This window comes from Myxocyprinus asiaticus, chromosome 48 (genome assembly GCF_019703515.2).
Source record: "Myxocyprinus asiaticus isolate MX2 ecotype Aquarium Trade chromosome 48, UBuf_Myxa_2, whole genome shotgun sequence".
In the NCBI taxonomy this organism is placed as follows: Eukaryota; Metazoa; Chordata; class Actinopteri; order Cypriniformes; family Catostomidae; genus Myxocyprinus; species Myxocyprinus asiaticus.
In genome coordinates this window covers 16627339-16651350 of record NC_059391.1, presented here as the reverse complement: position 1 = coordinate 16651350, position 24012 = coordinate 16627339, and the positions used below count along the sequence as shown (strand labels likewise).

The 24012-nt window shown below is 36.7% G+C and overlaps 2 protein-coding genes across 2 annotated transcripts; both read left to right on the top strand.

Moving 5' to 3' along the window:
- Window positions 1-775: 775 nt before the first annotated feature.
- Window positions 776-5169, top strand: cav2 (caveolin 2). Its single transcript, XM_051692801.1, has 3 exons — window positions 776-1275; window positions 1665-1852; window positions 3620-5169. The coding sequence occupies exons 1-3, from the start codon at window positions 1126-1128 to the stop codon at window positions 3768-3770; spliced, it is 489 nt and encodes a 162-aa protein (XP_051548761.1). The 5' UTR covers window positions 776-1125; the 3' UTR covers window positions 3771-5169.
- Window positions 5170-6638: 1469 nt separating this feature from the next.
- cav1 (caveolin 1) lies at window positions 6639-16901 on the top strand. Its single transcript, XM_051692493.1, has 3 exons — window positions 6639-6858; window positions 7619-7786; window positions 13405-16901. The coding sequence occupies exons 1-3, from the start codon at window positions 6823-6825 to the stop codon at window positions 13744-13746; spliced, it is 546 nt and encodes a 181-aa protein (XP_051548453.1). The 5' UTR covers window positions 6639-6822; the 3' UTR covers window positions 13747-16901.
- The last annotated feature ends 7111 nt before the right edge of the window (window positions 16902-24012 follow it).

Below are 24012 nucleotides of genomic sequence, written 5' to 3'. Positions count from 1 at the left end.
TTTGCAATTCTTCCCATAAGGCCTGCACCCCTGAGTCTCCTCTTTACTGTTGTACATGACACTGGTGTTGAGCTGGTAGAATTCAATGAAGCTGTCAGCTGAGGACATGTGAGGCATCTGTTTCTCAAACTAGAGACTGATGTACTTATCCTCTTGTTTAGTTGTACATCTGGCCTTCCACATCTCTTTCTGTCCTTGTTAGAGTCAGTTTTCCTTTGTCTTTGAAGACTGTAGTGTACATCTTTGTATGAAATCTTCAGTTTTTTGGCAATTTCAAGTATTGTATAGCCTTCATTCCTCAAAACAATGATTGATAATTTCTAGAGAAAGCTGCTTCTTTTTTGCCATTTTTGACCTAATATTGACCTTAAGACATGACAGTCTATTGCATACTGTGGCAACTCAAAAACAAGCATAAAGACAATGTTAAGCTTCGTTTTACGAACCAAATAGCTTTCAACTGTGTTTGATATAATGGCAAGTGATTTTCTAGTACCAAATTATCAATTCAGCATGATTACTCAAGGAGAAGGTATTGGAGTGATGGCTGCTGGAAATGGGGCCTGTCTAGATTTGATCAAAAATGACTTTTTTTCAAATAGTGATGGTGCTGTTTTTTACATCAGTAATGTCCTGACTATATTTTGTGATCAGCTGAATGCCACTTTGGTGAATTAAAGTACCAATTTCCTTCCGAAACAGCAAAATTTGTGCATTATTCCAAACTTTTGGCCGCCAGTATTTGTGCATTATAAAATCATGAATGAATGAATGCTTGAATGAATGAACTGTGAGGAAATGACTGAGGAAAATACTTAAAAGAGTTAACTTGCTTTATTGTGTCATGCAATAGAGTAAATACCAATAACAATATCTTCAGATTCCTTGCATTCTTTTTCAATCAACAATGTAAGATAAGAAAGGCTAGACAGAGATTTAACCCCAAAATGTTTCTTATCGTTGGTCCACATTTGTTGCTATAAGCATTTGAGCGCTTGTGTGTTTTGTCTACGATGATCGGCTTTATCCGTACGGGGCGTGGACGCGTCCTGCCATGAGCGCGCAGTGCGCGGACAGCTAGGGCAACAGAGAGGACTCTGCGCCTGGCTGACTCCAAAAACAAAAATGGGCATTGAAAAGGAAAAGTCGGAGACCAGTGTCATTATGGATGAGGACGAATTCAAAAGATCGATTGAAACTATACTTGGAAAGAATCCGAACATGTACACACCAGTACCGGATAGAGACCCTAAAGATATTAACGCACACCTAAAGGTAGGTAACAGCTTGATATCACTAATTTCTTATCACTTATTTCTGTCGAAATAAACATTGGTGCTGTTAACATTGTTGACCAGTTCATATAAGCTTACATTGTTACAGTTGTATGCGCAGTTATTTTCACGCGCATCTATTCACGTGCTTTATAATGAATCTTGCCTGTGTGTGAGTGTAGTTTTTTTCGACAAGGTATAGCTTACCGCTGCATATGCGAAACAAGTATTTCTCTCTCTCTCTCTCTCTCTCTCTCTCTCTCTCTCTCTCTCTCTCTCTCTCTCTCTCTCTCTCTCTCTCTCTCTCTCTCTTTATACGTATGGGCTAATTTGTTATTCTAAGTAGCGTGTTCGCTATTGTCTATTTTTCTTTCGTGTTTGACTCCACAGGTTGGCTTTGAAGACGTCATTGCTGAGCCCATCTCCATGCACAGTTTTGACAGTGTGTGGATTGGCAGTCATGCCGTGTTTGAGCTGATGAAATATGTCTTCTACCGGATCCTCACCACGTTTCTGGCCGTTCCTATGGCATTTGTTGCAGGAATTGTTTTCGGGATTCTCAGTTGTGTACATATTTGGTATGAAAAGGCTTCTTGTTGGGCACCCAGTAACATTTTCCACAGCCCAATTGCAGAATATTTACCTTGGCCACTTTCCATCTAGATAATGACTGCAAAAAAACTACTCTGAAAAAAAAAAAAAAAAAAAAAAGGATGTGTTGGATTTACTTAAAATATGTATCATCTTTTCATCATGCTTTTTAAGTACATTCAATTCATGGTCATTTTATGTCAGCATAACTAGAAAACCTTTGTTAGACATACACAAATGCATCATTTCATTCAACTTTATTTACTTAAAAAGGTATGTCACGAATAAGATTTAACAACTTACAGCACGTTGTTTCAAATGAACATTTATATTATTGTTTTTATTTTATCTAATTGTCTCAAAAGGAAATAATGACTGAGCACATTCACATGTGCGAACACTAATCACCCAAATGATGACTTTACACGAAACAACTAATTAAAACGAAATCAATAGTATAGAGCTATGTATTCCTAATAACGACTGATTGAATGCACCAAAAAGTTATTTTGACCAAACAAACATGAGCAAATTATTCAAGCGCAAGGGCTTATGTGTGTGCCCCACAGCTTCATTTCTGTACTTGATTGTTTGAGTTAGTAAAATCTCAATTTTATGGATTTTTAAACCAACGAAGTTCATGGAACTCACAATTACTCATTTACTTAATGTATCACTCTAAGTTCACCTTAATAATTGATATTTTGTGTTGTACACATTAATGCAGATAAGTAAAGCTAAAAATGTTGTAAATATGTAGGCTACTTTTTTTAGTAGAAGTGATTCATTTTCATACGTTATGGTTGTCGAGCCAACAAATCGGTTTTTTTTTTTGGTTTTTTTTTCAGTGTACAAATAGAAGAGATACCACAGAGAAAGTGTTATTAGTTGTATAGCTTAGCTTTTATCTTATTTTTGAGAGTAATTTTAGTTTTGGTTAAAGTTTAGTTTTGTGCAGCACACATAGGCCTACATTTTCAGACATACTATATAGCTTCCAGTTCCAGCATTATTTGTTTGCATTAGCGTAAAGCCATTTTTTTCCTCATAGTAGTGTAATGTATTTCCACTAATAGTGGAAACGCCCTCACATAACTCAAGTTGGATTGTTGGCATTCTAGTCAAGGGTTTTCCTCCAACCTCTTAGTAGTTTGACACATGCAAGCTGAAACTCAGTCAAACTTGAAGATTGACCTTTGTGTTTTAGTTCAGCAGCACTTCGGGGTCAATATTTCTGAGTTATACACTGCTTATTAGCACAAGTGGCTGTTCGTAAACTTTACAACGCAGCGTAACAGTGGTGACCCTATTCGCTTAGGAATGAGTGGTTCTGACAAATTAGCCAGATAAGATCAAAGCAACCACCCAGAACACTCTAGCAACTCTATAGCAAACTCCTTGGCAACCATCCAGAAAACTCTGGCATTATTAGTCTTCTTTTACAAACAGAAACATTTCCTAAAAGATCTTTATTTAAATCTTATACATTTTGTTTTTTAACATGTAGCTTTAGACGTGTGCTCTAGATACTAAAAACACACTTTACATGGTATATGACCTGTTATTCATTCCTTATGGGCCAGTAATGCTGCCTGACAGATCCAGCATTTGTTTAGTACAGAATATCTACAACATCAGATTTTTTTCCCAAACATTTCAGAATGCAGAGTAAAAAAAAAGAAATTCACCAAAATATGATCATTATGTAATTCCTATGTATTGGTAAACAGTAATGGGCTCTTTTGTGTCTACAGGGTAGTGATGCCAGTGGTCCAGGGTTGCATGAAGTCTTTGCCCCCCATCCAGGTGATATGGACCAGTTTGATGGACATATTTATAGGGCCACTTTTCTTCTGCATCGGAAGATGCTTGTCATCCATCAATGTCAAGACTGTGCAAAACTGAGATGTTTTGATGTATGTTAGAACACTCTACACTGAAGTGTTATATGGTAACAGCAAATGACCATTGTGCTTTAAAGCCAGAGCTGGGTTATGCAAAAGTCCTGACCTATCAATCACACCTGATACCTGATGTGACTCTCTTCATCTGAATTTTTTTTATTTTTTTTTATTGATGGTGATTAACTGAAGGATTGTCTATCCTTGACTTCCAAAACACGGAGAAGGAAAGAATTTCATTACACAGTTGCAATATTCATTCCGTTGTTTAGCCATTGATGCATAAAACACCTAATGGGTGGTGTCAGTGTGAATATGTTTTCAGAGTACTGTTAGGTAAGTGTAATTAAGCTTTTTTTTAATATATAAAGAGATTTTTACATTAAGATTAAGATATTGTGCTATTGCAATAAGTGCATGATGTGCTAAAGAGTAGCAACAATGATATAAAAAAAATTATGCAGCTACTTCCAATAGTGCTGTAGTGGTTCTAAGTTAATATTTATATTGTTCAGATGACAGGTTTTATATCAAAATAAGATGATGCAGTTGTGATTTCTATGATATCAGCAGGGCTACTTTGATCTCACAATATATAACTGTACATGCTATTTATGATTTTCAGGTACATGCCTGTAAAAGAGTCCATTCTGCACAAATGCAGCACACTCTCTATGTGTTTTCTTCTATAATAAAGATTCAGATTTCTTTTTATAATTATGTATATAATATAAACCATTAAAAATGGGGATTTGCTTGCCTGCAAAGTTGCTTGCATGCTGTTTGCCATTGATTGTGCTTTGTTAGTGGCTCTACCGGTTAAATGGAATATTTGAGTGTACAGTGGAACATTAGAAGCTCAGGTGCCATTTCCTCACCTCTTCTGAATGATGTCATGCAAACATGCTGAACACAACTCAGCTTATAAAAGACCAGAAATAAATGCCTCTAAGTTCACCAAATAAAAATATTTTGAGGTTAAAGATGTGTTTTTCCTTTTTGAAAATGATGGACTTTGGGTTTTTTCTTTGCTTAGACATCATACCATGGAGATCATGGCACAAGCTGTGCTGTTAAAGTGCAAGATTTAACGTCCCGTTTGTGCAATGAGAAAACCTTCAGGTGAAATGTTGAACACAGCAGTTCTGCCTGAGGCTGACTGTTTACCCACCCCATTAATTTTTTTTTTTTTTTTTTTAATTAAAAAACAAGCACGTTCCTGTAGAAGGGTTTGGCCCAAGGCCTGCATGCTCCTTAGCTCTTGACAGCTGATTTTTTATTAAGTGTCTACTTTTGTATTCTGATTCTTTTGTAAAGTATGTTTAGGTTTACACTGTAAACGCTACTGTTGTAATTAGTAGAAAAGGTCAATTGTCTTAATTAAACATTATTTGAAATGTCAAGTTTTGGGCTCATGACTCAAATATCTAAATTTCTTGTTTTTATTTTTCTTAAAAATCTATAGACTTAAGATTTTAAGTGTTAATAATTCAAACTATTGAGTACAAAATGGGGAAAAATATGGGGAGTTCTAATCCCTTGTGCTTCAATTATTAAATTATGTTTTCTTGGTCAAAGGGAACTTATGGGGGCATTTAAATTGTTTTTATTAAGAATACATGGAGGTTTTAGCTCTTTTGTAGTATTATCCATGTTGCTTTGTTGCAAATAGTTGTTTTGTATGATGACACCATTAGGGTGATCCGTGTCCCCTTTGGTCAAGTTGGACCCTATCAACACTATCTCAGTTCTCCTTGTGCATGTGCAACTGATGTATGGGAATAGATGCATTTCTGTGGAGAAATACGTTTATTTAAAGACTGACCTAGAATCATATAGTCTTCATTAGTTGAACTGTGTTAATGTATGATCTAAATTTAAGTCAATTCAACTAAAATAATTAAGTAGAAACAATGAGTTTAGTCTACTTGCATCTAGTTACCCCAACTTAAATAGCTTAACTTAAAATTACCATAACTAAAATAAAACTAACTAAAATTCAATAATTCTATATGAACACCTTAACACAATTAACTTAATTACACAGATTTTGGAGTCACCATTACTTAATTCATTTGAGGGAACGAGCTTACTCAATAAATGTAGTACAATCAACCTATTAGGGTTTTCAGTGTACTATGAGCTACAAATACATTTTATTTTTGGTATTTTTGGAGCTGTTACATCAGCTAATTGTGTGCATATTGCAAAAATATGGCTTAGCCAATAAAAATGCTATAACCATATAATATGCCATAATTATATATTTTTTAATCAAATGGTTTAAATAGAACTTGAGTGATCTGTCTCGCTTAAACCTGACCATTTATAATCCTGCCAGTTTAACTTGAGCTAAAATGACCTTTGTTCACTACTTACTGTCTTTTTTGTTTGCATATTTTGCATTGCCCCTCACTATGCCAGAACCTGATCTTGATAGTCAAATATTTGTTACCTTTAATAAATGACCTCTAAAATTTAAAGTAAATGTATAGATTAAAAAAAAAAAAAAAAAAAAAAGGAAATGTATAGATAAAGAAATCAAAAGATAGACAATTGTGGGGAAGCAAAAATTAGAATATTCGATGTTGAAAACATTCCAAGTTGCAAGCCTTCAGGTACATTTTGGAATGAAAACCGACCTCAGTATAGTCAACTTCTCAGGCCATATATAGGCTACATGTTATTTGAGTGTTTCTACAGTGCCCAATTATGCTTCTCATTTGGGAAAAATCACGTCAAAATCGCCACCACTAATACTGCGTAGTTCCGTGAGTGGCAGGCTAATGAAGGGTTTCGTTGAGCCTGTCCTCGTGAGTGACTGAGAGAAACTCCCACTCTGTGCCATACAGACCAGATAAACGCCATTCAGTAGATGAAAGATGCGCATTATGGAGCAGTAGCACACAGTAAAGAGCAGGGGTGTTGTAAATGTAGGTCGACTGAGTTTCTCAGTGAGAACTCCCAACTGTAGGCAAAGCAGTCCCCACGCCTCCCATGTTGAGTGATTGTCTTGTTTCCAGTCACATCTGATAGCTCTTCAGGCACGGGACAGCATGACTAGTGGATACAAGGACGGGACACCTGAAGAGGTAAGGCTTAAGTTTATTTTATATTATTTTTTAATTATATATCAATTATGACCCTTCGTGGAGCAAGCTTTCATTTTTTTCCTAAATACAACAGAAATTAAGCTGATAGAATTTGGTTCTTAAATATATATATTTGGAAGGTGTGTTGGCACCTTTGTCCACTATTGGCTATTTTTCGTGCGTGTTGGCCAATTTGTCTTATCTTTTTCTGGCACGCACTTACATTCTTTCTCAGTCTGTATCAAACCTTCACTCGTTCCTGAGTGCTGTGACATATTGCCTCCCTCCTCCTTAGTTGAGCAAGGACATATTTCCACAAACACAGAACTGCTGGGAGTAATGCAATTACATTAAATCCAGTTATTACGTGCTCATCTCAAATATACAGTCGCGCGCGTGAAATTTGCGCGCGCAATTTTTACGGAGTACCTCACAGTTACTTCTCATACAGTATTATGTATAATGTGAAAATATGAAATTAAAAAACTTAAATAATTCCCAATGTACACAAGTTTTTAATTGGAAGTGTGTTTTCTATATTTTCCAACCGTTTCGCGAGGCGCGAGGGGAGCGTTGCATGTTCGTGCTCAAAGTATGAAATGACGCCCCCTTGCGGTGTTAAGCTGAAACTTGGTTCCAGAGGGGTGTGGTGCTTCATTTCTATCCGTTTAAAACCATCCCATGCCAGGGTTGTCTGCTGAGTTGCGCCCCAGTCTCCCGTCCACGCCTGCTTCATTTTCTGTTTTCTTTGGAACCGCAGGAATACGCACACTCGCCGTTCATCAGGAAACAGGGGAACATTTACAAACCCAATAATAAGGAAATGGATAACGACAGCATCAACGAAAAGGCACTTCACGATGTCCACACCAAGGAGATTGACCTGGTCAACCGGGACCCAAAGCATATAAATGACAACGTGGTCAAGGTAGGTCAAAACCTCACTACTTTTTTTCTTTTTTTCTTTTTTTTTTTTTTTTGCGTTATGCATTCGTTATTACATTTTTGTTCTATTTAAAAAAAAAAAAAAAAACAGTCAATGTCAATTCACTCTGAAAAATGTGTCATTAATGTTATTTATAGATAAATGCATGACGTAATATAATTTAATATGGAAAAAAAAAGTGCATGCAACTTTTCATAAGAAAAGTATATGAATATAAAGTATGTATATAAGTTTATACATACTGCAAAAAAATAAAACATTTTGATAATAGAAATGTCAATATTATTGGCTTAATAAAAGAGGTAGTGAGTCAGTGGTCACTAGTTGACACTTTTGTACTGGAAACAATTAACGCAAGCCTCAGCTCTCTCTGAAATGTGAAATGTTTGGACTGTATGGCACGAGTTTGTGAAAGTTTGACGTGCTCGGGACATGTTGCTGTGGAAACTCCTATTGACGAGCTGTCAATGAGAAAGTAATGCCTTTTTATAGAGGAAATATTAAGAGCTTCCTGTTTTGGAGCCAAGGCTGTGCACCAAACATTCTTAACAAAACATTTTCCTGGGCGTGTTGCATAGCAAACTTTCCCATAAAGAAAGAAAAGTTCTGAATGCTATTGGTTTTTATTCAGGGATACAGCTCTGATGACCCGATGATATAGGAATACACGGCACCTATTAAAATCCGATCCACCATAGTGTTCCCACCCCTGCTGCCTCCCACCACAATATGACTCTGAGACTTGAGTCACGTCCCTGAGGATACATGGAATTGAATAGTTCTTATGATTTGGCTGTAAATTTGATCCAGAAGACACTGGAATAACTTTTCTATTTAAGATGTGACATTTGTTAAAGATTATGGGACTGATGTCTCAAGGGATTGAATAGTCGAACTCATTTTGTGCTGTGAACGCACATGGTCCTTTTATTTTGTCCTTAAAAGGGGTTGAGAAAATTGTCTCGCAGTGGTCTTGCGTAGGAGATCGTAGCAGGGAATTCCCATCTCCATTTTCACAAATTCTCTGTACATGCATACACACACCCCCACACACATGGGGCGTTCCTGCAGCAGGACGTCCAGACCATAATGAACTCAGCGTCCAAGTGCACTCCCACAGACATCCACATCAAAGATCCTTGTGTGCAGAAACACATGCGTAGCTTTCCCTTGAAACAGAATATTTTCCTCTCATAAAGTGCATTCTTTTAATAGCATGCTGGAGCAGGATTCCACATGGAAATCTGGATTGTGCATAGTCTTTGGACAGAACACACAAAGACCCCCACAAAGTCTAATATAGGAAAACATTTCAGAGACAATGTAGTTACAGTAATAAATCTTTGTGTTTTAAAATCTGTCATCATTTGCTCACGCTTATGTTGTTCCGAACCTGTATGAATTTATTTCTTTTTCATGGAAAAATCTTTGCAATCCATTAAGGATTGTCCCGATACTGGTATCGGAATCGGGTCCGATACTTCACTCAAGTACTTGTACTCGTGCTTGTAAAAATGCTCCGATACCAAAAACCGACACATTCTGACATACAAATGTCATTCCGTAAAGATTCAGCACACAAATTAAAATCATGTTAGTCCTAGTGTGATTATTAAACCGCAAAGAGTTGAACGCTATAGGCTAAATATATAGTTTGCACGTGCTGCGCTTCGAATGTGAGCGCTTGTGAATGTGTGGAGCCAATGTTGTGCCGACGTCGACTGCTCCTTTTAAAGCTCCTTGACTCATACACGGAAAATCACCATCATCATCATGAGCATTTCATGCCCTGTTTGTAACAAATGACAGCAAGCAGTGCGCGAATTCACTTTGTATCACAAGGCACATACAGAATGCATATTTATTTAATTAAATAGCAGCCTTTTTGTGGATTAATAATCATATTGGGTCATGTAACGACGTGCTTTTCTGGAAGTGAGAAGCTACCATCAAAAACACAGAAACAGATAGGGCTTCTAAATAAAAGCTTCCACCATAGAAAAGCTTAATTTAAATGGGAAAACAGAAATATATCACTACTGTGTATATATATATATATATATATATATATATATATATATATATATATATATATATATATATATATATATATATATATATATTATACATGTAATATTAACTTTAATACCACTACTACTAATAATAATAACAATAATAATAAGTCAATAGTAATTGTATTATACTTAAAGGGATAGTTCACACAAAAATGAAAATTCTTTCATCATTTATTCACCTTTGCCATCCCAGATGTGTATGACTTTCTTTAATCTACAGAACACAATTTATGATTTTTAGAAGAATATTTCAGCTCTGTAGGCCCATACAATGCAAGTTAAGGGGTGCCAAAATTGTGATGCTCCAAAAAGCACATAAAGGCATCATAAAATTAATCCATATGACTCCAGTGGTTTAATCCATGTCTTCTGAAGTGATATGATGAGTAAGAAACAGATCAATATTTAAGTCCTTTTTTGCTTGAAATTCTTCTCCTTGCCCAGTAGGGGGGCAATTTGCATTAAGAATGTGAATCACCAAAAACAAAAGAAGAAGAATGTGAAAGTTGAGATTGACAGAACAGGGAGTAAAAAAGGACTTCAGTATTGATCTGCTTCTCACCCACACATATCAAATTGCTTCTGAAGACATTGATTTTACCACCAGAGTCTTATGGAATACTTTTTTGCTGACTTATGTGATTTTTGGAGCTTCAAAATGTTGGCACCCATTCACTTGCATTGTATGGCCCAAAAGAGCTGAGAAATTCATCTAAAAATCTTAATTTGAGTTGAGCTGATGAAGGAAAGTCATGCATATCTGGGATGGCATAAGGGTGAGAAAATGATTAGAGAATTTTCATTTTGGGGTGAACTATCCCTTCATTCATTTATTCAGACATCGTTTTGAAGCTAAAATTTAAATAAGCTATTGAGGTGGAATTCAGAAAAATAAATTAGGTATCGATATTGGCGAGTACCGAAAAGGAACTATCGTGCTCAAAAAAATAAAAAAATAAAAATGGTATCAGGACATCCCTACGTGGAATGAAAAAGGAGATGTTAGGGACTGACAGCCTCAGTCACCATTTACTTTCATTATTTGGAAAAAGTGCTATGTCAACATTCTTCTAAATTACTTTTGTTTTCCATAGATGAAAGTAAGTCATATGGGTCTGAAATGACAGAAGGGTGAGTAAATGATGACAGGGTGAACTAACCCCTTTATAAGTTACTGCACATAAATTTGCAGTTTGAAATGAGTCACATGAGTCGCCATGGTGATCGAAAGTTTAGAAAAGAATAAACAATGAAGTTTTACATCCTGTGACAATGTCATTGTTTTGGATCTACTGTTTTTCCAAGTACAATATTTTGACGCATAACTTGCACTGTACACTGGTGATTTAGCCTATTACCAAAGCGGACTGATCATATATAATCACAGGCAAGAATGCAAGTTGATACTTCTTTCAGTAGCGTTATCTCAGAACACCCTGCAGTCTGCTCCAGAACTGTTTATTTGAACTTTGTATAAAGTCATAGTTGTTAGATTCAAGTAATGGAAACTATGTGTTCGCCAATAGGGATATACTGGAGATAAATGAAAGGGGAGGACAGGCTTTATATATGACTATATAATTTGGAGTTTCATTGCCAACTTTAGCCATAATGGTTTCAAGTTCTTGGATAAGTTATAATCAATCATTTAACTGTTACGTAACTTCGACACACTTAGTCTAAAACATTCATTTTAATGTATTAACAGTTGCAAGATCGCCATAAACATAGCATTGCATAGCATAAGCTTATTTATACAAAACCCACCTTCAAACACATCACATCATTTTAAAAAGGAGTTGTTAAATAAATATTAGCTTTATCTTGACTTTCACGGGTGACCGTGAAGAACAGAGTGAGTGTGTGTGCTCTTTCTCCCAGTATAATCAGCAGTGTCACAGCTGAAATAAACTGTTTGTTAAATCTTTATATAGAAGCAGGTGTACTGCAATACAGATAGAACGTGAGTTTTGCTTGTTCGACAAATACCTAAACTAAGCTTAAAGGGATAGTTCACCCAAAAATGAAAATTCTGTCATCATTTACTCACCCTTGTGTTGTTCCAAACCTGAATGGGTGAACTATCTCTTTAAGATGTGAGGCTTAATAAATGTATTTTTGTGTATTAGTCAGAGGCCTTTTCTAAATGTTAGTGTTTGGTGTCAGGCACAAGTCTAATCTGTCTTTGATGAATAAGGTTTAAAGAACTATAAAGTGACATGTGCGTGAGTCAGGATGTACCAGTCTGGATGAACCACAGCAAGGTACTGTACAATGTACAGAAGCTGTCCATGAGGAATGTAGAGATGGGTGAAGGGGAGGAGAAGGAATGGGACTGGTTCTTCCAATGTCTGTTGAGTTCAACAGTTGATATGGTTGAAGGAAACTATGTTTATAAAATGCGAAGGTCAAATAAGTTTTTATTAAAACTATACTGTATATGCATATAATGAGTTATTTACCTATAGTTGGAAACAAAGCAGCCTGGTTAAGTTGAATGTGTCAGTTTAAAAGTAAACTGTGAATAGGATTATATCAGTTCAGTTTTAATGGAAACAGAACTGAAAGAGAACTGAAATTGAAGAGCAATATGCTCCATTTGGCTGCCTCCAATTTAAAGCTTCTTGTTCTATATATTAGTAATCTAGTATGTAGTAGCCTTTTATGTAGACCAACTCTAATATTCACAACGCAAAGGTCCCTCCCCAGTCCACCCAGAATATTTAGCCCCAATTTAATTACACATAGAAGTCTTAGGCCAGAAACTTACATTACACAAGTACACATACGCAGATGCGAGCACTTGGCCAACGCATTATCACGCAGTGTGACTGAACGTGCTTAACGTGCGTTCTTGTATTAATGTGTCAGTAATACACCTCAGTACTCAAGGGGGCGATAGAGTTTCCTTCAAAAATCTGTGCTATTAAACTAGATATTATTTTTCAGTTTGCTAGAAATATTTGGACTTTAACTTCTTTTTGACTTTTCTGTTCAGACTGTTGCTCCGCCATGAAAGTAGTTGCGTTGAAAAAGAAAACTCACTATAGATGCAGACAGTTTAAGCTAATGTCCGCTATAGCGCCCCTTGTGGCAACATTGAGAATGCAACGCGTATTGCGTTGTGTTATGAATTGTGGTCTGACACATTTTGGAATGTATGAAATCGAGCTTGCGATGCTAGAAAGCATCTGCTTTCACAAACCTGCATAGAGTAGACTGTTACAGCCTTTTAAAGTATAGTAGCAAAAACAGCCTGTTAATAATACGAATCAAGAGAGAGGGTGGGAAATGGTCATGTGAAACTAAACTACGACTGTTTTTGGTGCAAAAACCTTAACCCTTCCTTGGTCTTGCTGAACTTTTTTTTAGAACTATTTTAAAAATGGGTGACCTGCAGTGAACAAGGAAACCAAGGAAAGGTTCAAAGCCTGTAAAGGTATTCAATAGAGCTTCTTAAAAGAGGAGCTTGACCTAACAACAACTTAATTCTGATGTAAACCTGGACTCTTTTTTTGTCTCCAGGTTGAATTTGAGGACGTGATTGCCGAGCCCCCTGGCACGTACAGTTTTGATGGCGTGTGGAAAGCCAGCTTCACCACCTTCACAGTAACCAAGTACTGGTGCTACAGGCTTCTGACGGCCCTGGTGGGAATCCCGCTCGCCCTCGTATGGGGCATCTTCTTTGCCATCCTCTCCTTCATCCACATCTGGGCGGTGGTACCCTGCGTGAAGAGCTACCTAATCGAGATCCACTGTGTCAGTCGAGTGTACTCCATCTGTGTGCACACGTTCTGCGACCCGCTGTTCGAGGCCATCGGAAAGTGCTTCAGCAGTGTTCGGGTCACCACCACCAAGGTGGTGTAAGGATACGGAAAGGGAAATAGCAAGAGGGAATGGGTGGGATGGGGGAATGGAAACCAATGTCCATCACAGGGAGATAATGTTTAAAGAAAATATAGCCTCTATAATAAAAAGAGGGCAAAACAAAAGTGAACAGAGATGAGGTTATCGGGGGTTGCACTGTATTAAGGTGACTATAAGAAAAAATACTCCTCTTTGTCTCTGTTCAACAAGTACATGATCTTTGTCTCCTCACAACTTTGGATTCCAAGGGGACATCTGTTAATAATTCAATTTTTTTTTTTTTTACATTTGTTAGCCTGTCTCATTTTAGGAATGCAGTTTCTGCCTTACTTGTGTTGAGTCTGTTGTTTTATTGTCCCCTTTCATTCATCCTTGTAACGACGTAATTTTGTGGTGTTTAAATAACTAATAGTTTTGCTATCTTCAGTCTTCTTTCAGTCTTCCGTTTGGTAGATGTGTACTATTACCCTTAAAGGTATAGTTCACCCAAAAATGAAAATTTGCTGATAATTTACTCACCCTCAGGCCATCCAAGATGTATATGACCTTCTTTCTTCATCAGAACAGGATTTAAGATTTTTAGAAAAGTATCCCAGGTTTTTAGCTTCATCCAATGCAAGTGAATGGACACCAATTTTTGATGGTCCAAAAAGCATATTTAGGCAGCATCAAAGTAACTGACACGGCTCCAGTCGATTAAGTAATGTTTTCTGAAGTTATTCGATACGTTTGTGTGAAAAACAAATCGCTAAAATGTTTTTAACTTTAAATAGGCGCTTCTGCCAGCTCTCTGTAGCTGTTTGAATTGACCTAACACTCACGTGAAGTACGTTCCTCTGTGGTAAACAGAGCAGAACTTCTGAATTCTCGCGTGAACGTGCCAACGTGATGACATCACGCGACAGCGATGGGAGGCATTGAGTGTTTACAGGAAGCGATTTTTTGAAGTTAATAAAGTTTTAATTAGCGTTTAGTTTTTCACCCAAACGTATCAATTCACTAGAGAAGACATTACTTAATCAACTGGAGTCATGTGGATTACTTTGATGCTGCCTAAATATTCTTATTGGACCTTAAAAAATTGGTGTCCATTCACTTGCATTGGATGGAAGCTAAAAACCTTGGATACTTTCCTAAAAATCTTAAATCCTGTTCTGATGATTATAGTACCTTTTTGGGTGAACTATTCAGGTCAGAATTTGGTTTTCCGCATGCCAATACATCTCACGCACATTGCGTATGAAGTAAACTTCAACATCAGCACAGTACGCATGGAATGTCCACGTGCAGCATCGTTTTTCAAGACATGCAGTCTTTGCGCGTCGCCGGTGCATGCGCCTGCCATTGGCTGTGCTACAAGAGTGTCGAATTCCCCCGTATGGGCTCACGGTCAAATGAGTTTACTTTTAAAGGCTGAGCACTAGACAGTGCACAAGATGAAGCGGCACCATGTCCTAACCAGGCGCAACAACTTTCGAGCAAACAATTTGTCTGTCCACACTGAACGCGAAATAGCTGCAAGACGCAACACAGCCAGTTGATATTTGATGTTTAATACCTAGTTATGTGGAGTGGGATTTTTGAACCAGTGAGATTTCATGGTGGGCGGGGCTACCCTGTACAATAAGGCTGGGTAAAAATATTGATTTTCAAATGAATCTTCATTTGAACAATCTCGATATTGATTCTTAAAAATCCTTTCTTAAAAATGTTTACTTTAACTATTAAAGTTTACTTCAGTTTTGATTGTGTTGATTATTAAATCTGTTAAATAAGTAGCAATTTAACTGCATAGCTTGGGCCCTGTTGTTAAATGTAAAAATTTATATTTTCATAATGTACCAAGTTAAAAGGTTCCCTGTTTAATTTACAGCAATAGCAGAGAATGAATTATTTCCTATGTAAGCAAGTTATTATAATAGTTATTAGAAAAATAGTTATTATACTGTAAATGAAATATACCCAAATAAACCAGAATTGAATCAAATTGTATCGCAATCGACTCAAGAGCTTGCGAATCGGAATTGAATCAAATCAGGAAATTTCTGTCAATACCCAGCCCTACTATACAATCAAGTAATCGACAAAATGGCCTTTTGCAGTTCTGGCTGATTATTAGAAAACTTCAGATTTACATAGAAGAGACTGATTTTAATGCTTGACGTGTCGTGCCTGGTTCGGGCATGGTGTTATTTGCCATCATCACGGGGGTTTGTGTAATCCAAGTTTAATGGTTGTTTTTTTTGTTTTTATGGGGGGAGGTTGGGTTTGGGGGGGATTGAGCAAATTTTAGAGAAAAGTAGGCGTGGCCCTACTGATGTCAAGACTGCCCATCACACTGCATGTTTCCACTAAAAATGGTGGTTGGCCTAAACATGGGGCAAAAGAGGTGCCCTCACTGAACCCTTTGTCAACTCAGCATATACTAACAAAGAGAGTTCCTAGAGTCATAGAGTTCCTGGCTCTATGACACATAACGCTTTAAACTGGTCATCATGGCAACAGCTTTATGAGTGGCTTCCAAAGAGACGTAACGTGAATTTACCTACTCAGCTAAACCACACCAAGGACATAAACCTAGTGGGGTCTTCTAGCAGTCGTGAAGATTGAACATGAAAGAAAATGATTTTAACATGAGAAAGAAAATGATCACAGCCTTAACATGCACATAAACAAATGTTTGCGGTCTTTGAAGATGAAGAACTTATATATATATACATGCTTCTGCAGTACTGCAGTTCTGCAGTACAAAGAGATATCATTTGGGTTGGAATTTTGTCCCTGCAAACATAAACAAACCTGTCTACTTCTCTGTTTGTTCACTGTTAGATAAAAACACACACACACATACACACACACTGGCAAAGACTGGCAGCAAAATAAAGTATCCAGCCTCACAGGCTGCTGCTAAAGTGGGGTATAGTATTTAGTACTGACGTTAAGCTCACTTTTGTCACCTTTTTGTCTACCCGCTTTGACTCAGTCACTTCTTTGTCTACCTGCTGTCTTAGTATCTATTGCAAAACATGTGCTTAAATGAGTCAACCTCTGTAGATGAGATCATATTTTTATATGAAAACTGAAATTCTCTTTCCTTGCTTTTACTGTAAAATCACATAATGCTGTGCACATTAAAAAATTTTAATATAAATCTAGTTGATTTTTATTTGTCTTTATTCATGAATTAATTTTTTTTATTTTTTTTTTTTTAGTAATGAAGCTATTGCAAATTAAGAAACAGGCCTTGCTTTCTTGTAATAAAGAACTATTTGATTAAAATGCTTTGCTTTAGATTTAGGACTTTGTTTAAAGCCCTTCTGGGCTGCTTGAAACTCTCTGTGGTCATTTTAAGGCTCTCTGCATTCACGCACAAGACTGGCACAATCCTTGAAGTCATGCCATTTAATATTGCTTGATAAACATTAGGTAATATTTAAAGTGTAGCCAGTTAAACAGGAATAAGCACCTAGGCACAGGGTTACTAAAATAAAGTGGAGTGAAATAAATCATAAGGATGCTTATTCATTTTCTACATTCCCCTAGTGAGCCTTTGGACTGCAAGTATTGAACCAGTGCTTAATGCTAAAAGGAAGCAGGTAAAATATTGGGCACAATATCAGAGATTCACATATTCAAAATGTCTGTTTATTTAAAAAAAAGAATCAGTGGCAGGTGGATCATGGATCATTACTTCTGAAATGCAATCTGGTATGATTACAAATTACATGATTTAATGTACACTTTTTAGGTAATCTGATTAGATTACTTTGGGAATATTTTGATGAACATCTAATCATTATTTAAATATATTAAGTACCAATTAATGCTCCTTTTTGAAACATAAAATCAAACAAACTTTTTATTTGTCAGTTCCTGACTAAAAAAAAAAGGGTGCTTAAACAATCATTCAAAATAGAAGACAATGAGAACATACAGGTGCATCTCAATAAATTAGAATGTCGTGGAAAAGTTCATTTATTTCAGTAATTCAACTCAAATTGTGAAACTCGTGTATTAAATAAATTCAATGCACACAGACTGAAGTAGTTTAAGTCTTTGGTTCTTTTAATTGTGATGATTTTGGCTCACATTTAACAAAAACCCACCAATTCACTATCTCAAAAAATTAGAATACATCATAAGACCAATAAAAAAAACATTTTTAGTGAATTGTTGGCCTTCTGGAAAGTAGGTTCATTACTGTATATGTACTCAATACTTGGTAGGGGCTCCTTTTGCTTTAATTACTGCCTCAATTTGGCGTGGCATGGAGGTGATCAGTTTGTGGCACTGCTGAGGTGGTATGGAAGCCCAGGTTTCTTTGACAGTGGCCTTCAGCTCATCTGCATTTTTTGGTCTCTTGTTTCTCATTTTCCTCTTGACAATACCCCATAGATTCTCTATGGGGTTCAGGTCTGGTGAGTTTGCTGGCCAGTCAAGCACACCAACACCATGGTCATTTAACCAACTTTTGGTGCTTTTGGCAGTGTGGGCAGGTGCCAAATCCTGCTGGAAAATGAAATCAGCATCTTTAAAAAGCTGGTCAGCAGAAGGAAGCATGAAGTGCTCCAAAATTTCTTGGTAAACAGGTGCAGTGACTTTGGTTTTCAAAAAACACAATGGACCAACACCAGCAGATGACACTGCACCCCAAATCATCACAGACTGTGGAAACTTAACACTGGACTTCAAGCAACTTGGGCTATGAGCTTCTCCACCCTTCCTCCAGACTCTAGGACCTTGGTTTCCAATTGAAATACAAAACTTGCTCTCATCTGAAAAGAGGACTTTGGACCACTGGGCAACAGTCCAGTTCTTCTTCTCCTTAGCCCAGGTAAGACGCCAGGAGTGGCATAACAAGAGGAATACGACAACTGTAGCCAAATTCCTTGACATGTCTGTGTGTGGTGGCTCTTGATGCCTTGACCCCAGCCTCAGTCCATTCCTTGTGAAGTTCACCCAAATTCTTGAATCGATTTTGCTTGACAATCCTCATAAGGCTGCGGTTCTCTCGGTTGGTTTTGCATCTTTTTCTTCCACACTTTTTCCTTCCACTCAACTTTCTGTTAACATGCTTGGATACAGCACTCTGTGAACAGCCAGCTTCTTTGGCAATGAATGTTTGTGGCTTACCCTCCTTGTGAAGGGTGTCAATGATTGTCTTCTGGACAACTGTCAGATCAGCAGTCTTCCCCATGATTGTGTAGCCTAGTGAACCAAACTGAGAGACCATTTTGAAGGCTCAGGAAATCTTTGCAGGTGTTTTGAGTTGATTAGCTGATTGGCATGTCACCATATTCTAATTTTTTGAGATAGTGAATTGGTGGGTTTTTGTTAAATGTGAGCCAAAATCATCACAATTAAAAGAACCAAAGACTTAAACTGCTTCAGTCTGTGTGCATTGAATTTATTTAATACACGAGTTTCACAATTTGAGTTGAATTACTGAAATAAATGAACTTTTCCACGACATTCTAATTTATTGAGATGCACCTGTATATCATTTAATTGCCAACAAAAGCCTTCATCAGCCAACTAACAAAGGACAATGCATCTATGTGAACTTCTGCAGTTAATCCAGGATGAACTTCAAAGACATTAGTCATTAATATCACAGTTCTTACAAAATCTTTGTTTAAACACTGGCCCTTAACACTTACTTAGTTTAATAAGTTTAAACCATGACTTGCACTATACATAAGTAATATTGGCATTTTATTCATGATGTTAGCCAGAGGGGAAATGGCCCCAACAGTGAGTCTGGTTTCTCCCAAGGTTATTTTTCTCAATTAACCAACATCTTATGGAGTTTTGTGTTCCTTGCCACAGTCGCCTTCGGCTTGCTCACTGGGTTTCTAAATACAATGATTATTTAATTACTTATTTTTAAACACAATTCACAATTGTATTTTATCAAACTACACAATGATGACTCAAAGACTTTATAGATATTACAGTTTTATCTTCTGTTAAAGCCTGATCTTCTGTAAAGCTGCTTTGAAACGATGTGTGTTGTGAAAGGTGCTGTACAAATAAAAATGACTTGACTTGACTAGATGTACAATTTGTACTTTAGTTCACATTCATTAAAATGTGTTGTCTTAACCTATGACGGGTGCTTTTCTGCCATCATGAAGAATAAGGAAAGTGCATTTACATGGTGCCAAAGAACAAAGCTGTCTGTGACTGACACCTCTGAAATATTTGTTTGCAACATGTGTTTTTACAGAAGAGTGTCTAGAATTATGGATTATGTAGGTTGACGAGGGCTTGTTTAAAACAATTGAAACATAAAAAACAGGGTGCAAATACAGACAACTCTGCCTTTTTTGTGCTTTAATTTAGAAACATAACCTCTTTTTGAAAGTCAAGTTATTTATGTACGTGGTAATACAAGTACGGGACCCAGGGGCCCGTACTCGCGGGAAAGAAATCGTCCCTGGATTTGAAATAAAAACTGGACCAAAAGTTGTTGAGCGGGCCAATCTGCCCCTGACGGGACCGCACTGTCTTTAATTTATGCAGTGCTACCTGGCTAGGCTGCTCTTTTAAAATTTAGGAGCATAATCAGTAAATTACGCTCTTATTGCTGTTGGCTGATTGGTAATGTAATCAAGAATGTAAACACGTAATCCAGAGGTGTCAAACTCGGTTCCTGGAGGGCCACAGTCCAGCAGAGTTTAGCTCCAACCATAATTAAACACACCTGAAGCAGCTAATCAAGGTCTTCAGGAGTGCTTGAAAATTACAAGTATACAAGTAGGCATTTTGGAGCAGGGCTGGAAATAAACTCGGCAGGGCTCCAGGAACTGAGTTTGACACCCCTGAGTCGTAATCCATTAAAAGGTGTAAATGCAATTGGATTTTGCACATTATAAAACGCAATGTAATCAAATTACATGTACTAAATTTTTTCAATCTGATTTTATAATCCAGATTACATGTAATTTGTTACTACTCAGCACTGATTTTGGGTGACATTGACCTCAATCATGATTCATGCCTATATTTTCCTATTGTAATACTGTAAGTACAGGTAAGGCAAAGTAATTTTATTTATATGTCACATTTCATACACAATGGTAATTCAAAGTGCTTTACATAGACATAAAGAGAAAGAAATTATAATGAACTAATCATAATCATAACAAACTACTGTAGTCTAAGCTGGAAGCATTCTCTGGAAATCATCCGAAGAAAATATTTCATTTCATTTTCCCACATAAATGCAAACCAGTTTATAATTATGTTTCATAAATTGACAGCAGAGACTTACATTAGATAGGAAAATAACCTACTGCATATTAAAATCTGTAGAATACTTCAAATGTAATTTAGCACTCCTGCGGGCATTATGGATAATAACACACAAAGATGAAAACAAGAGCTGAATCACCTGTTGGAACGTGAACACTAACTTTTTTTTTTTTTTTTTTTTTTTTTTGCTGTCATAAAATACTGTATCAACAGGATATCCTGCTTAGCCAGGAGAGTTATAATCACATCTCATTTCTTGTTGTTGATTAACTGATTGCAGTCTTTATCTACAACGGTCATGTTGAAGGATTAAGTTTTGGCCCTGATATGTTACATGTTAAAATAAACCATATATCAATAAATATTATATATGAGACAGTAAACAATGAGAAGTTACTACTATCGTCCACCATGTGCACCAGGCAAAAGTATTTTGATACAGGGTGTACTTTAATGTAGCATTTCTGTGTAATAACACCCCCTCCTGGTAAAAAAATAAAATAAATGCTATACACTTTTTCTTTTCAATGTCACTAGGTTGATTATATGTACTATAACAATGCATTTCAAATGTGTAACTGAATATAGGTCCCTTTGTTTTGTTTTTTATATCACTTGTACTACAATACCAGCTTATTCTATTACACCCTATGAAACTATAGTTACCTAATAACACAGAAGATGTATAGCTTTGGAGAGCACAGTTAATTTTCCCCCATATCCCCGTGGGCATCACAACACCTGTTTCTTTCAGATGGCATTATCGTTTGAAAATCTACGGCTATGAATGTACAGGAAACTTGCCTATGTCCTGCAGAGCTTTGCACTGGGTCTTATAGGTCTTCTATCCAATGAAAAAGGGGATTTCTACTTGGCCCTGTAGAGTCATTATTTTAAGTTAACTGTCTATATCTCATAGCTCAAGACAACGTCACAATCCAGGTGTGTTTGTGACTAAACAATACGTTATGGCTTTCTCAACAGAGAATGACATCTTCTATGATACAGTGTGGATGGTAACTTTCACTGTGCAACCCCACAGTGTCCCACTACCAGGTGTTCATTTTCAGTTCCACTGGCAGCACAGATGAATTATTGTCACCATAGAAACAAACACACTAGAGAAAAACAAACACACATAGGCTATACCTTCTGTCACTGGAAAATTATAATCAGTGGAAATGCCCTCAAATTCTGTCCATCCTTCCTTTTACAAATTTCAATAGTTTCTGACATTCTGAGGATTAAAAGTATGTTTGTATGTGTTGTCTTTTTGTGATAACTGTGTTTGTCGAACCTGCACCCTGCAGTGAAACTACTGCCGTTTGTTTTCCAAAGGTTTTCAGGAAAATGACACTGAATGAACAAAAGAGGGATTTTAGTGACTAATGCTGTTTGTCAAAATGTAACAAGACCAGAGAACATGTCTCTCCTTAGATGAAGGGTGGTGACCAAGTGTGCTGGCTGAATAAAGCAAAACTCTTTGTTTTCTGTATCCTTGGCTGAAGTACTAAAAAAGGGCTTCATTCCACTCAAGTGAAAAAAAAAAGGAAAAAAAAGAAGCATATCTGAATTTAAATAAATCGTAAGACTTCAAAACAGTAAGGTTGATTGAATGGATTTTTTGTTGTTGTTGTCTTGTGTTGGCTAACACAGAGCAGTTTTTAAAATCTATGTTTAAACAGATCTGAAATGATGTCATATGACCCTGACTCAAGCAATGCCAACTGGGTGAACTAATCAGCTTAAGTGCACTAAAACTTTGTTTTCAGTATATCTTTAAACCTACAGTTTTTTAAATTTAGCACTTTGCCCTGTTAAACCTTTCCTGCAATAACAATCTCCATTCCATTTCTCAATATATTATGATATTGTGACTGCCCACTCAGAATAACACAGAGATATTATCTGTGTTTGCCCAGGGCAGAGAGTTCATTTTGCGTTTATGAAAGCAATATTCCGGGTTCAATACAAGTTAAGCTCAATCAAAAGCATTTGTGACATAATGTTGATTACCACAAAAACTACCTTCGAGTTGTCCCTCCTTTTCTTTAAAAAAAGCAAAAATTGAGGTTACAGTGAGGCACTTACAATGGAAGTGAATGGTGCCCATTTTGGGAGAGTTTAAAAGCAAAAATGTAAAAGCTTTTAACTTTATTAAAGCACTTAAATTAATTGTTCTGTTAAAGCTTGTGTATTATTGATGGTTTAAATTTTCATTTTTACAGTCCTTTACGGGTTTTAGGGGTTACAGCGTTATGTCAGCATGGTAACCAAGTTGTAAAACTGGATATAATTTTATTCAGAAAAGGTTAGTAAGCGATTTTATCACACCAAAATCATGTTTACACACATCTTCTTCATGCCTTGTGGCTATACTTTTGAAGCAGTGAGTATTTTAATGTTTACGGATTGGCCCCATTGACTTCCATTGTGCCTCACTGTAACCCAGATTTTTGCTTTTCTTAAAGAATAGGGACAATTCGATTACTTTTTTTTTTTTTTTTTTTTGTGGTTATCAACATTATGCCACAAATGCTGTCGATTGAGCTTAACTTGTATTGAACCCGGAATATTCCTTTAATAGATACAGCATCTTGCCTTCCTCTCTGGCGAGGATTCTTTCATTTATAGCTTACAATTTTTATATGATGTGTGACAGACAAAAAATAGAGGTAAAACTGCACTTTTATCGTCCGAGGGTCACATAAAACTGAACTCAGGGTATTGTTTACAGCCTTTTATAATACTGTAAACTGTTGCAGGATACTCAGTCCTGCTGTAATGGTCTATCCGTACCTGTCAGCAGCCAATCTTTGAAATTATCATGCAAAATGAATGTCAGGAGGATAGTTAAATTACTGCTCTGCTGATGAGCACAACAGCTAAGAGCCTCCTCTCAAATGAACCATGGCCGGTTTAAATGGTCAGCCATCAATCAGAGTTTACAACAGGAGAATGACCAGGTCAGCAGTAACCTGGATTCTATTGATTGTGGCAGTAATAAAT

Excerpts from the sequence above, each read along its gene's own strand:
- cav2 (XM_051692801.1), top strand. The coding sequence starts at position 1,126 with ATGGGCATTGAAAAGGAAAAGTCGGAGACCAGTGTCATTATGGATGAG. Across the intron at positions 1,276-1,664 it reads ATATTAACGCACACCTAAAG|GTTGGCTTTGAAGACGTCAT; the intron begins GTAGGTAACAGC and ends TTGACTCCACAG. Across the intron at positions 1,853-3,619 it reads CTCAGTTGTGTACATATTTG|GGTAGTGATGCCAGTGGTCC; the intron begins GTATGAAAAGGC and ends TTGTGTCTACAG.
- cav1 (XM_051692493.1), top strand. The coding sequence starts at position 6,823 with ATGACTAGTGGATACAAGGACGGGACACCTGAAGAG. Across the intron at positions 6,859-7,618 it reads AGGACGGGACACCTGAAGAG|GAATACGCACACTCGCCGTT; the intron begins GTAAGGCTTAAG and ends TTGGAACCGCAG. Across the intron at positions 7,787-13,404 it reads TAAATGACAACGTGGTCAAG|GTTGAATTTGAGGACGTGAT; the intron begins GTAGGTCAAAAC and ends TTTTGTCTCCAG.